The 13,742-nt window shown below is 41.1% G+C and overlaps 1 protein-coding gene across 4 annotated transcripts in view; it reads left to right on the plus strand.

Moving 5' to 3' along the window:
* The window catches only part of LOC131693894 (protein cycle), a 100,593-nt gene that overhangs the window by 41,408 nt on the left and 45,443 nt on the right, over positions 1 to 13,742 (plus strand). For 2 of the 4 annotated variants that reach the window (XM_058982149.1, XM_058982150.1), the window contains exon 1: positions 11,283 to 11,430. The exons of 1 other annotated variant lie outside the window; for it this stretch is intronic. In XM_058982149.1, the coding sequence (XP_058838132.1) occupies position 11,430 (1 nt within the window). In that variant the 5' untranslated portion in view covers positions 11,283 to 11,429. Of the gene's footprint in view, positions 1 to 11,282; positions 11,431 to 13,742 lie in introns of those variants that run through there. One more of the 4 variants, XM_058982152.1, reaches the window with a different exon arrangement.

Raw genomic sequence — 13,742 nt, forward strand, 5'->3', positions numbered from 1 at the left:
ACTGGTGGCTCGAGACGGGAAGAGTACTTCGATAATCGTTGCCAACCGGTCCGGATACCGTTCTGGGGGTGAGGAGCCCCCTTTGGTCTTGGCCATCACAATCCTGTAGGCGTCACCCCACGGATTCGCGTTGGCACTCTCACACAGGTTGTCGAAACACGCTTTCTTGCTGCTTTTAATAGCCTTGTTAAAGGCCAATTTCGCAGCTCGAAACACTTCACGGCGGTTCTCTCTTGCATCCTCGGTGCGAGCTCTTTGCATCCTACGTCTAGCTCTGAGGCAGGCTGACCGTAGAGCTGCAATCTCGGCACTCCACCAGTATACCGGGCATCTGCCGTTTCTTGGCAGTGTTTTCCTCGGCATAGTGGCGTCGCACGCGCGTGATAGAACAGCTACCAGCGCATCCCCGCTTAGACTGTCGGTGTTGGCCTCTAGTCCCAGGGCCGCGGTGAAAGCTTCGATATCGAAGTGATTGGACTTCCACCCGCGTACCTGACAGGGATCTCCCGCCCTCGGATGCTGCACACCATAGTTGATCCTAAAGCGGATTGCTAAATGATCGCTATGAGTGTAGCCTTCGTCTACCCTCCATTCCATGCCTGGAGCCAGACTCGGGCTGGCAAATGTTACGTCAATCCACGGCTCCACCCCGTTTCTACGGAATTTACTAGCGGAGCCATTATTAGCTAGCACAGTATCGAGTTTCGCAAGCGCCTCCATTAGCGCTTGACCCCTGCTATTTGTACAGCGGCTGCCCCACTCCACTGCCCAAGCGTTAAAGTCTCCCGCTATGACTACCGGTTTCCGGCCCACTAGGTCTGACGAGAGTTTGTCGATCATCTGGTTGAACTGTTCTATTGGCCACCTTGGTGGAGCGTAGCAGCTGCAATAGAACACACCATTGATCTTGGTAATCGCAACAGCCTCGACGGAGGAGTGTATTACCTCTTGAACCGGGAACCGTCCTGTTGTACAGATTGCCACCATTCCAGACCCGTCCGACACCCAATTGCCGTTGCCGGCAGGGATGCTGTACGGGTCTGATAAGAGGGCGACATCTGTCCTCGACTCCGAGACCGACTGCCACAGCAGCTGTTGCGCTGCTGCACAATGGTTAAGATTTAGCTGTGTGACGTTCACGGCTTCTTCTTATTTACCTCACCGAAGGGACACGAAGGTCCGCCCATAGCATGTTTATGGGCTTGCTTCTTAGCGGTGCAGATAAGGCACTTGTGCGCCTTAGTGCAACCCCGCTCCTTATGCCCCTCCTCGCCGCAGCGACGACATAGTTTGCTCCTGTCTATGTTCTTGCACTCGTAGGATTTGTGACCGGACTCAAGGCACCGATAGCACCTATCCACTGAAGGCGGCTGGGGTATGCTAATTGAGCATACCGACCAGCCGATCTTCAGCTTACCTTTCTCAGTTACCTTTTTGGCATCCGCCTTCAGTAGCCTGAGGTAGGCTACTTGGGTGCCAGAGGGTCCCTCTCTAAAGCGCACAGAGGCCTGCTCGATTGTGACGTCGCATTGCTCCTTAACGGCTGCGACGACATCTTCTGCGGTCGTGAACTCGTCCAGATGCTTGCACTGGAGATTGTGCGCCTCGCTTCAGCACCAGAAGCATTTCTCCCGTGTTGGTGCGTCTCACGCTACGCACATCTTGCCCAAGGGCCGAAAGGCTTTCGGCCGCCTTCATCGACTTTAGGACGTCGGCGTATTTGTCCTTGTCGGTTTTTAACCACAAGGCCTCGCCTCTGTCCTTGGCCTTCTTCGCGGGCCGCGGTACCTCCGGTGTCGGTGCCGGCTTCTTCCTGGTGACCAGCGTCCAGGGGTTAACGGCCCCTGCCCCGGTCGCGCCGGGTTGCTGGTACCAACGCTCTGCTCAGCGAGGTCACTCTCGCCCTTACTTACCTCGACCAAACGGCGTCTGGCCTTAACGGTTGCACGCCGTGTGGTGTCGGTTTTTTCACCCTCGCCTGGGACTTCCTAGGGCGCTTCGCGTTCGGCGCCATCTTACGATTGCCCTTGCCCTTGCCTTTTCCCTTCGAGGGGAACTCGGCCGCCGCTCTGAGCGACGTGGCTGCTCCATAGGTGAGGGCCACTGTCTGAGTGCCTGTATCGACCTTCTCTCTTCCCTCCCTCTTGGAGCCACTGTCTGGGTTTCTCTGTCGGACTTCTCCCGACATTACACCCTCTTGGCATAAGCCTGCTGTTCCTGTCTTGCGACACGAACAGTTTTCCGGAGCACCAGGAGGCTCTGCTTTAACTCCTTGCCTATGTTTTGCTTTGCGTTAGTGAACTCGATTATTGAATCGAGCTGCTCAACCACTTTGCGCATTGCGGATAGTGGCCCGTCCAGTGCATTGGTAGGGCTATCTCCTACCACTACTCGGGGGTCACTGGTGCTATCAGATGCAGCACTCGTCGCTCCACTACTCTCCCCACGGGGGGGGAGACCTCGCCAAAACACCTCTAGCAAAGGGGTTTGGCACCTCTGTTTGTTTATTTTTGTTTTTGTTTATCTCCATGTCTGAACCCACGAGTAGCGCGAGAATAAATGTCCGCCACGCCAGAGCTCCGCATTAACGTGGTAAGGGACGCTTACTGTGGGGGTTGCCCAGGTACCCCACAGGCTCCGTTAACGATCGAGCATCTTTTTCACCCCCTCAATCACTCATCCCTAGGCACGGGTCGCTTCACGCCTTGGAATTGGGGTTATGACCTATCTTGCTTTACGTGGTGACCGCGGCCCAGATCATCACAACCATCCTCCTTTACCATGGCTTTGGACCTGTAGCTCTGGTTCTCAATAGTTCCATGTACGTATATTATTACAGACATGCTACTATTGGGATCCGTCATTCGCTAGCGGAGTTATGTCTGTATGTGTGTGTATATGTGTGTATGTGTGTGTGTGTTTTCAAATCTCAAGACTAAGAGAAACGAAAACAATGGAATTGAAAGACGGGTAGGTATTCTAGAGTGAATCAGTTGTAAACTTAGAACGGAAAACTAGGACTAGGCAGGCTCATATATGAAATGTGAAGTATCCTTTGTCTTCTGCTGGTAGGAGTTGTGCTTTCCACACAAGTCTACCGCATGGTCGTTGATAGAACATAACTCATCATCATGTTTTACGGCGCGGCGACAGTGTACTATACGACCTAAATCCAAAACATGTAAAGAAACCGTATATTCTAAAAGAGTTTATAAAAAGAAGAAGAAATACGGATATTTTTTCACACCAGCTGCATCCCGTTTAATATTTGGTTGCGGTAACTTACGGTATCTCAAAATGGAAAATATACTTAAAAAATATTGTTGCATGACATTTCATACCGAACTATCCTCAAGGGATTACAATAAAGTTGTATCTGTTGTTATGTAAAATGATCATCATAGAAGTAATATACTATATCAACTAACCGGACAATCCTAGTGATCATGATTGAGAAAGCCGCAATTGCACCACTAGGTGGATTAAAACAGTTTTTTTTTTTCAATTTTCGACCTCTGTGCAGAGTTGCAGTGTTATTCACACAATTTTCAGTATTGTTGAATATGAATCTGGGAGTGGACGTAGCGTAGTTGGTAAATCGATTGCCTTGTACACAGCGCACCTGGGTTCGGATCCCGACCCCGCACATAGGGTTAGAAGTTTTTAATAAGAGATTTTTCTAACCCTAAGAGGCGAATGACCTTAAGGTTAAAACCTCTAAAATCGAAATAAAAAAAATAATATGAATATTTGGGAAAATATTGTTCAAACGTTGCATTTTTATATGGAAATCAACTCAATGGACCAACACTCTCTGTATTGTCGAAATAAATTTATTAAAAATAGTTTCCTGGGAGGGAGGAAGCCTATTTAGTTCTTCTTAAAAAACAAAATTTATAATTATTACGAAGATGACGGAGGAGATCATTCTACAAAAGTAAAACAATTTGCATCTAATCTGAACAAATGCAGTTTAATTCCATTTTGTGCATTAACTCCCTCGAAGAAAAGCTACTTGTTCAGTAATATACTTCATATATGTTGTTTAGGATTCGAATCGAAATCGTAAAATTAAAAGCTGATTGCAATAAAAATGGGCTCATACTCTTGAATCAATTTGATGAGATGCTTCATTTGCTTTTACATATACTAGTCACCGAAACCATAACCAAACCACAGGCGAACGTATTGGAATTAAAGCATTCGAGATCAAACATCAGTTCATCGGTACGGGTGCGTATTAATTTGAATCGACAATGGTTTTCGGTTAATTTTAATTCCAAAATAACAAGCTTTATTCCATCCACATAAACGATACCAAGAATCGGCATGGACGGCCGGCCGTCGGATTAGCATTGCCGAGCATGGAAATCAGACTGGATGGCACCCTTCTATAGACTAGTCTGTTCGATGTGCATATGTATGACCACAGGGAAATTGCTCAGCCGTGGCGATCTCGCGTGAAGATTTTTTGTTTCTATACTTGGGAAGGGTGTAGAACAGATAGAAGAATAACACTGCTCAAATCTTGATTTCGCCGGAATCTGCTACGATGCCAATGTGACATTCTTGTTCAGTTTTGTTGTTCACCTTCAGTAAGGCAAAGCGGTCATCAATGAAACTGCAGGAAGAGACTCGGTTTCACATGGACCAAATGATGTAAATGTGAAAACAGTGCATGGATAATTTTCATTAAACAATATTTTGACCGCTACCCTGTAAATATGATGTAACGAGATAGATATACCAAAGGACATCAAGTGCGATAGAAATGAGCTGGATGTGGTTTAATCCGCTAACAGCTGGACATACAGCTCACTCACAAAGTTTTTTTTTCTAATTCCAAAGTAGACAATTTCTTCCCTCACTGGTTTTTGAATATATTGATAATAGATGGAGTTTTTGTCGTGAGATTTGAAGCTCCGTTTTCTCTCAATTTGCAAAAGTCCATCCTTTTTCACTCTCTACTGTTTGTGATTGTGCCTACTGTTATAGCACGGTAGAACCTGTTGACTGTGGGAAGGCAGGACAGGTTTTCCATTCAGTTTTCACATGCAATCGGTATGGTACATGCGCCATGCAGTCTCTGCGGTGAACCACAACTTTCCGCCCAACTTTTATCCATCTCTAGCGAGAATCAACACTGGCCATATTATCGGGAGAAGCTAGTAGACAGCTCTACTTGTTTTGAGGTGGTAAATGTGTTTATCATACGGGTGTCTGTGAGGATATGCCATCATGAGATGTGCAAAAGTCAAGAAGATACTGCTTCGCGAAAGGGTCCCTGAACCCTATTCCGAATTCAACAATGTAACGAGTTTTCTATTGTCTTGTCCTTGATTTTATTCTAATACATTTGTTATGGGGTCATGTTAAAGAAATGTGGGGCTATAGTTTGCGAAAATTTGATTCAAAACCAAGCTAATGAACTTGAACAGATGAACGTTTTATGATTTTCGCACTATATCGCTTTGTTCGTGATTTAGCCGCAATTTACGCGGAATTTCGTTAGATCTATCGAGTTCCTCATCCTTTGAGCTTTGAACTTCATCCATTCAGGCTTTCTTTACAGACTTCGGCTAGCCAGTTTATCTGCGTTAGTTAAGCTATCTAGACACTCTGTGTACATGACCTGTTCAGCTCGCTGTTTGGTTTCGATCTACTTCGATAGTCTTTCGCCGCGTCGGTGAATCTACTCTACTCCAATGGATAATTCGGCGAAATTTCTTCTGAGTTGTGCGAGGCCGATGTCCGTTTGCATGAAGCATTAAGTTCGCTGCTTAAACACTAGTCACACTTTTATGCCCGGCGGTTAATCTACCCTGTTACGACTGAGAGCCCTCGGTATTTAATAAAATTTGTTTGAGGAGTTAATTCTCCAGGAGAATTGATCACTAAAATAATGTTATCAGAAGATGCACAGCGAACGTTGTAAAAAATTAAAGATCTGAAACCTCCAAAGTTGACGGTTTGGAAATTTATCCTATCTCCAGTGATTTTCTTTTTCATTCTAATTATTATTCCGTGGTTAGTTATGTTCAATATAAATCTGAAAAGGTTTTGCGATTCCATCTTCTAATATTATTTAAGGCTTTTTTGTGGTTTCCGACGGGATCGGAATCTTTCCTGCGGCAGGAACCCTTGAAATTCCGGCCTAATGCAAACCCTTTTGCTATCCCTATGGGGTATACTATCCTTATGGGCTATGAAGATACCAATAAGGTATTGACACTTACGTCAAACACACAAAAAATGAATTATTGGTCTAATATTATTATCTACTGTATGCGTGATATAGTTAACTTTATCTATGAAATTTAAAATCTTGGACTTTGACAAACTTACTAGTAGTGCTATTGACGTTAAGTTTAGATCCGGGCTTACACCTTACGATTTTTGTGCTGTCACAGTCAAAATGACTGTTGATGACATAGACATCCATCTGTCGGAATAACAACTTAATAATAACTGCTAATATTGTGTCATAGTGTGGTAGAAATGATACTACCCTACGACACTCGGTTCTGAATTGGTGGAATACTTTAGTACCACGCATCTACATTTATTCAATGCAGAACATCGCCCAACACATGCAGGATGCGGGATTAAAGACGTATTAGGTCGAGTTCTCTGCTCCGACAATATTTTGCATTAGTTCACTAACTAAATATCTCACGTCTCACAAGTTCAAACCATCGTTATATGACCGTGAATAGAAATCTTTGAGGTTTAAATATTTGATGTTTGATCATTTAAACGTTCCTTCAGATATCGTAACATATCGTTATCCCGATACTGGGACATCTGGGAAGAGCAATTTGTGACTGGAATTTATGGATATCTACCTGCAATTTCAAATCCACTGGGTGGCAATTTTTGTTTTACAAGTGACTCAAATAAGGTAAATACTACAAACTTCCTCGTAGTAGCAGCCAACGAAGAAGCTTATCCGCTTCTAGAGGCCAACCTGTGTAAAGTGCAAAGCAATAACAGACGACTACTCCGGATGTGTTTTGTGGAAGTTTTGATTCTTGGGCATTAGCTTGTTAAATCGTATGGACTGAATTGCGGTGTACTAATTTTCGAGAAAAAGCATGAAATTATTCCATTTTTTGCTTCAAATATGTTTTTAACACTTGTGAATAAGATCAGCATGAATGAGTAAAAAGCCATTCTTGTAATAATTTGTGTTTAGTGTTCAGGGCAATCCTGTACATCGATACAAAGCATGTTTCGAAACAAATTGTGCACAGTCATATATGTTTCTATTCAGTTTGTTTATACGAAACCGCATATTAGCTTGAAGATTGTGTTTTTAACAGTTAAAATACCTAAAACTAAGAGTTCATAATTTGAAAGAATTTTAAAATTAAGAGATAAATTGCTGAATTGAGGTTTGCAAAATTTATAAAATTTATCTCAAAGCTTGGAATGCATTTCGATTTACAACAGGTATTTATTGAATTTTATTAATACTAAGATGGGCAATTAAATATCTTTGAACGGACTGGAACCATAGTTCAGCATTGATTATTGCATTGAAATCGTTAGGAGAAACACATTATAATTTGTTCTTGTAATGATAAACTACTATACCTGAGAAATACATTCGTATGGAGGATAAATTCAAACATCGATGTAGCTATACAGTATCAGCAAATATGAATCAAAATTTATATTGGGTATCATACAGAGAAGGGAGCGATTAAAGAAAACTAAAAAAAAACAGAACATAAATGTACAACACACTAATGAAAACTCAAACCACATCCATCCCCTTGAACCAAGGTTCGTCGATATCATCGGGATCATAGTAGCTAACTCACGACCAAGCTCCTTATAGGTCAATGAGGTCTTTCGAACGACCTCCGACGAAAAGTACAAAAAAATTGTTGATTGGTCTTTCATAAATCTTCGCTGTTGTACTATCTTATGACAAACGCCATTTTAGTGTAAACTGAGTTAAATATGCCACATTATTTGTTTAAAAAATCTCTACAAAAGGTCGTTTTCAGAATTTTGACATTCTGCTTGGTTACTGAGATATAGCGAGAAACGTGCTGACATTTTTTTAATTTTTTGCTTCAAATGCCTGTGTCTGGGAATTGGCTCAAGTTATAGTTATAGTTAAAATAGAAACTAGTTTAAAAATCTTTGACCATAAGGACTAACATTTTTTTACAATCACCTTCACAGGTTTTCTTATGATTTTTGGTGCTATTCGTTCATATTTATCTGATAACTGATGCGGAGAACTTCCAGCGGCGGAATTCTCTTGATTCTGATGCCTATGAGCAATGACGAAGAGATATTCCGATTTCTGCGACATTTTGTTGTTCGCTTCCTTAACTACTATTCTTAGCTGGATGATCGACTTTTGCTGTGTAACTGTGTTACTCACAACTGTTGCTAATATCGAAGCTTGAACAGATTCGGAGATGTCGACCAATTTGCCTTTTGTCTCTTTACAGTCACCCTCGCAGAGTTTCTCCAACGACTTGTTTCTAGAGTAACCAAATTCACATGATATTTTATTTATTAAAACCAACAATCCAATTCATAATTTAAGATCAGCAAAAAATTGGAACGAACTTAAAATACCGGAGACGTCGTTAATAATCAGCGTAAAAAGCAACGGTCTGAGTGTACTACCTTGAAGAACTTCAGAGCTGTTCGAAAAGAAATTAGACTGAGGAGTGCCAATGTAAAGAGTAACTTCATGATAAACGAGATCAAATCGAAACCAGTCACAGAACCTAGCCGTGCAGCCAAGTTTTTCACTCTAGTTATCAGTTTATCGTGATTCATTTCGTGAAATGGGGATTTCAAATCTGTATACACTATCCGTCATAAGTTTGGAATCGCTTCAATAAGTATTGGATTACCCTTATTGAATATTGCAACACTCCCCGAAAAGTTTAGCATCACCTAGGAAGTGTCAATACATGAGGCTCTATCTCAAAATCTTGATTATCTACATATTTGCTCTCTTTAGGAAAGTTGTTCATTATGTCAAGGAGATCCGGCAGGCGAACCTTTTAGTTTAGAAATATATCACTGCTTGACACTGGTGTACATGTGAAGTTGTGCAATTTAATTTGTTTCATCTCATTTTTCTAACGACCTAATGGGTGTTCAATAAAAATGAGTATGATTTCAATACCTTTCTGTAATTAAAGTAAAGAGCTTTTTTTTCTCTCCAAGAGAATTGCTCTCTGGACTCCCTAGAAATGGGTGGCCATTTTATTTTCGCTCGGGTGCTGTCAGTTCAATCGAAGATGGCGTCGAAACCGCAGGCGCTCCACGAGCTTTTTTTATGGTTTTACCTAACGCATGGTCATCGTGGAAAAAAGTTGTTGGTGGACCACATTCGAGACCAAAACGTGCCCGTGTGTAAAGTTTACCGGATCCTGGCATCCCTGAGCTGGGAGTGGAAGGCCGGTAGCGAATGACGAAGAAGAAGAAAGAAGCGTTGAAAAAGCTGTTCGACAACAAGGACGGAGAGAGTTTGCGTGACGCCGGCCGAAAATATCACTGCTCCCATACCTTGATTCACCGTACTCTTAAGATGGAGGATATCATTTGTCGGAAGAAGACTCGGTCCCCCGAGTACACGGACGAGCAGATGCCGGTGGATGACGAAGAACTACCGCGGGGCGTCGTTCGTGCTGGCCGACGAAAGTTACTTTCCGCTCTCGAAGACCCACATTCCAGGAAATGACAGCTACTATTCCAGCGACAAGTTGGCCATATCCCCCGAGGTAAAATATAAATTTAAGCATAAATTTGAAAAAAAGTTATGCTGTACATCGCCATATCGGAAAGAGGGATTTCAAAGCCGTGGTTCAAGCAGGCTTAATATCTTACGGGCTTAACTTTTGTCTTCTGCTGATAGGGGTCGAGCTTAGGCAGCATAACTACGAATCACTCAAGTCCACAGCATGTCTTCTGACAAAGACAGACTTGTCCCTCTTTACCGTCAGAACTGATAAAAGAAAAGCCATAACTTTTCCTACCCAGTAATCTCGAGCTAATTGAATGTCGCTAAAATGTAAAAAAATAAACATTATGTTTTTAATAAAAAATACTGAATTCGTTGATTTTTTTTTGTTTTTTAACTACATGACAGAAAAAATCTCATTTTTTATTGAACACCCATTAAACGTAAGTCTGATTTGGAGATTCTCATCCGCTTGTTTAACATTTACGGATTGAACTAATGCAGAAAAAATTTGTTTGACTCGCTCTACGAGACCTCCCATGGCGGAATTCTTTGAATCTACCACCGTACCCAGATCGATGCCACCTGATCGGTCTCGACCCATTAGAAAAATTCAATAAGCAGTATTTGTGGCGAAGGTGATCAACGCCGAAATCGATTCTATCCCTTATTGACTTACGCGGTTCGCAACGCGGTTCAGTTCGCATCGTAAGGCGTAAAGATTCAACGAACCGATATCAGGATATATGCGAATTTTCTTCACAGTTGAGTGTCTTTTCGCTTTTGAAGAACCGTCGTACAAATTTGCATTGAAAATATCGCGACCTTCGTTTTTATAATTAGACTTCTGTTTATTCATTACGACTATTTACTGTCAGATAAATTTAATAAATAAATAAATAAACAGTAGTTCTCACTACATCCCAAAAATATTAGTGCGAACAATTTTGGACTGTGGATAAACATGATCACGTGCTTACTGGATAGACTGTAGAACTGTGGAGTCATATATTGTGATAAAAGTACTAACAAATACCTTAGAACGCACAAAAAATGTTTCAAACCATGAATACTTTGAATCAGTTGTTTCTATAGAGCTTGCCTTGCGTAGCTCGAGTATGAATCCAGTTATCCGTTATACCAACATGCGATAAGCGCTACAGTTATATATCTGCGGTTAGTCAACGGAACTATGTAATATGTCATGTGCCTACACAAAACAAATGCACTGAAACATTGAACGAGAAACAACCTAATTTTTTCAAACTGAAACAAAAAGGAAACTGCAGCAAATGCCGTAACAGGATTTTCTTCATGGCGATGACGTAAAAGTTACCACGCTTCCATTCCATCCCATTGCTGTTCGACGTAACGTGTCGGGGTGGTAGAAGTATTGCCAGGCAAGTGTTTTCCCTGTTCTGTGTTGGGCGTTTTTCTCTCTCCCAGCAGGATCCGCCGTCTGTTGTCGCTGTGGGGGTGGTGTAACATACACCTTTACTCCTCCAACAGGTACTCAAACTGTGTAGTACGGTGGAGGTTTAAACGCCAATATCTGGTACTGTCTGGCACAGTTCGGGTACAGTTCATCGTGCGGATCGGTCGTGAAAGGATGTGAGCGAGCGCTTAGGACAGGAACACGTTCCGTCCGTTCGGTTAGTGGACAAGGATTATATTGCGTCTGTTCTTCCGGGAATAAAATTTGGATTAAAGTGAGCTTCCCAATGGTGATAGTTGAATGTTGACAAGTGAATTTTATGGGAACACCTTGAGGTGTAATCTGATCTGAGAGTGAATTGAACAAGCATTGCATAATCTAATTAGAACATGTGGAGCAACATACGAAAATTACCTACGACCAATACTTGCAATTCTGTGAAACAATTCAATGGATACAATGTAATTCCGGCTTGCAAGCGGATCCACTCGGTCGAAGGCACAATTTAGAAACTGATTACTTTTATCACTATTTCTCTATATGGTATCGAAAAACACATTGTGGAGTAATTTATTGGGCTATTCGTATAAATTGAGACCTTGAAAAATAATCTAATTTTCTCTGTACATATAGACATATTCTATTATAAAATCTATGTTAATTTGCACAATTTTTTATTTATTTTGAAGACTAATAATACTGCGTTCCCGCGAGATCGAGGTTCACAGATTTTCAATAGTCCAAAATGAGTCACACATTACATTTGAACATCATACAAGTGTTTGAACTATTTTATATTTTTCATGGAGAAACCAGGATCTGAACTGTAATTTGATGTATACGAAACAAAAGCCAATCTGGGAATCTGACATGTGCGATTTGCTCTAATATGACTTGAAGGTATCATCTAGAGCAAGAATAATGAATGGTAATAGACAGAATTAGGAATAAGCGACTTGAGCGTTAGAAGCTCGTTAAAAAGAAGTGATTGTCTTTTCTTGTGAGGAATTTGTTACCATCGATCCTGTGTCCAGAAAGGATACTAGTATGCTTATTGTACATCGAAGAGGCCCCAGTGACATCAAGTTTAAATTTGTTATCATATGCCTGTCAGTGTCAATATTTTTGGAGCATTTATAGCCAATCGGTGAAAGATTCCTTCAGTTTTGATGAAAGCTATAATATGAAGTTTCATAATCTCGGTTTCTCATCCTGTTAAAATCAAAATTTGTTTCCTATTATTTAGTGTGTGAAACATTTACGTCATGCGGTACTGATTATGTTCGAAAACATTTGTCAAGCAGAATTATTTCATTCGCAGAACAACTTGAAACACGTCGTCGAATTTAATGACATTTTATACACCATCCCAACGTATATTGATGTTGACAGTATTGAAATAAAGCTACATGACCTGGCACCACGTACTAGTTCCACCGCTATCAAACAACTCATGTCAAAATACGGAGAGGTGAATTGTGTTAAGGAAGATTCTTGGAGGAAATTATTCCCAGGACTTCGCAACGGTGCACAGAGGAGTAACTGAGGTCGAATCCTGGCCAAAATTGTTTTCTGCTGCTATTGCTGTTATTATGCTTTAGTATGAACTAAAAATAGACAATAACTAGATTTTGGAACAATTTGGCATATATCTTCCCTACCAGTGAAAAGGTTAATTTTCTATATCCTTTCGAATACTAGTAATTTCGAGGAGATCATTGTAAATACATTTGTTTTTCTAGTTGTATAAACAAATGATCAGTGAAAAAGGGAGAAGGGAAGGGACGACTTTGTAGGTTTTCATAGGGATACATTTTTCCAAACATATTATTTGGCCCTATAGTATTTCGGTGTACCTCAAATTATTAAAAATGTCAATATTTTCAAATCGCGTGGAAGAGTTCTTGTGTTGTTTGAATAGCTGGAAGCTTGTATTATAATTCTACTTTAGAAGCTTTGCCGGATCTTGGCGTTTAACGTATTTTTGAAAGTTGGTGCAGTGCACAGTAACACCACTATTTTCAGTTAACTTTAGGCATAAGTTGTCCAAATGCTTGTGTTGAACTACGTTTGTAATAGTATTGTCTTATTTAATACAGTCATCATCACTAGAAAGCGATATTGCTGGATATATAATGAAAATTATTAAAAAAAACCCCTTAAAATATCACCATTTTGCATCCACGCAAAAATTCTTTAACAATTTTTGACATACTCCTAATTTTACCAAGCTATTCAGTAGGATTCGAGGTATGTAAAAAAATATAACGAAACTAAAAATCGAGAAAAAAATATTTTGGTTATTGGTCAGCAATTTGTTCTAGTTACTCTTCTGCAGTACGCAATCTCCCGAAGTATGTAATCTTCAAAATACTTTTTCATCCTTTCGTCCTCTATTTCCACGAAATCAAGACTACACTAGTTAATTATCAACACGGTCTTGTTTTGATTGAGTGGGAGGTATTGCGAATCATCACGAGTTCTGAGTAAGACAGAACAGACAGAAGGCTAGCTAGTGTCAAGTGAGCAGGGAATTGTGAAATATCTCCCGATTGTTCATTTGTGGACAAGGTAACCAATGTCTCA

The sequence above is a fragment of the Topomyia yanbarensis genome, chromosome 3 (assembly GCF_030247195.1).
Source record: "Topomyia yanbarensis strain Yona2022 chromosome 3, ASM3024719v1, whole genome shotgun sequence".
Classification (NCBI taxonomy): domain Eukaryota; kingdom Metazoa; phylum Arthropoda; class Insecta; order Diptera; family Culicidae; genus Topomyia; species Topomyia yanbarensis.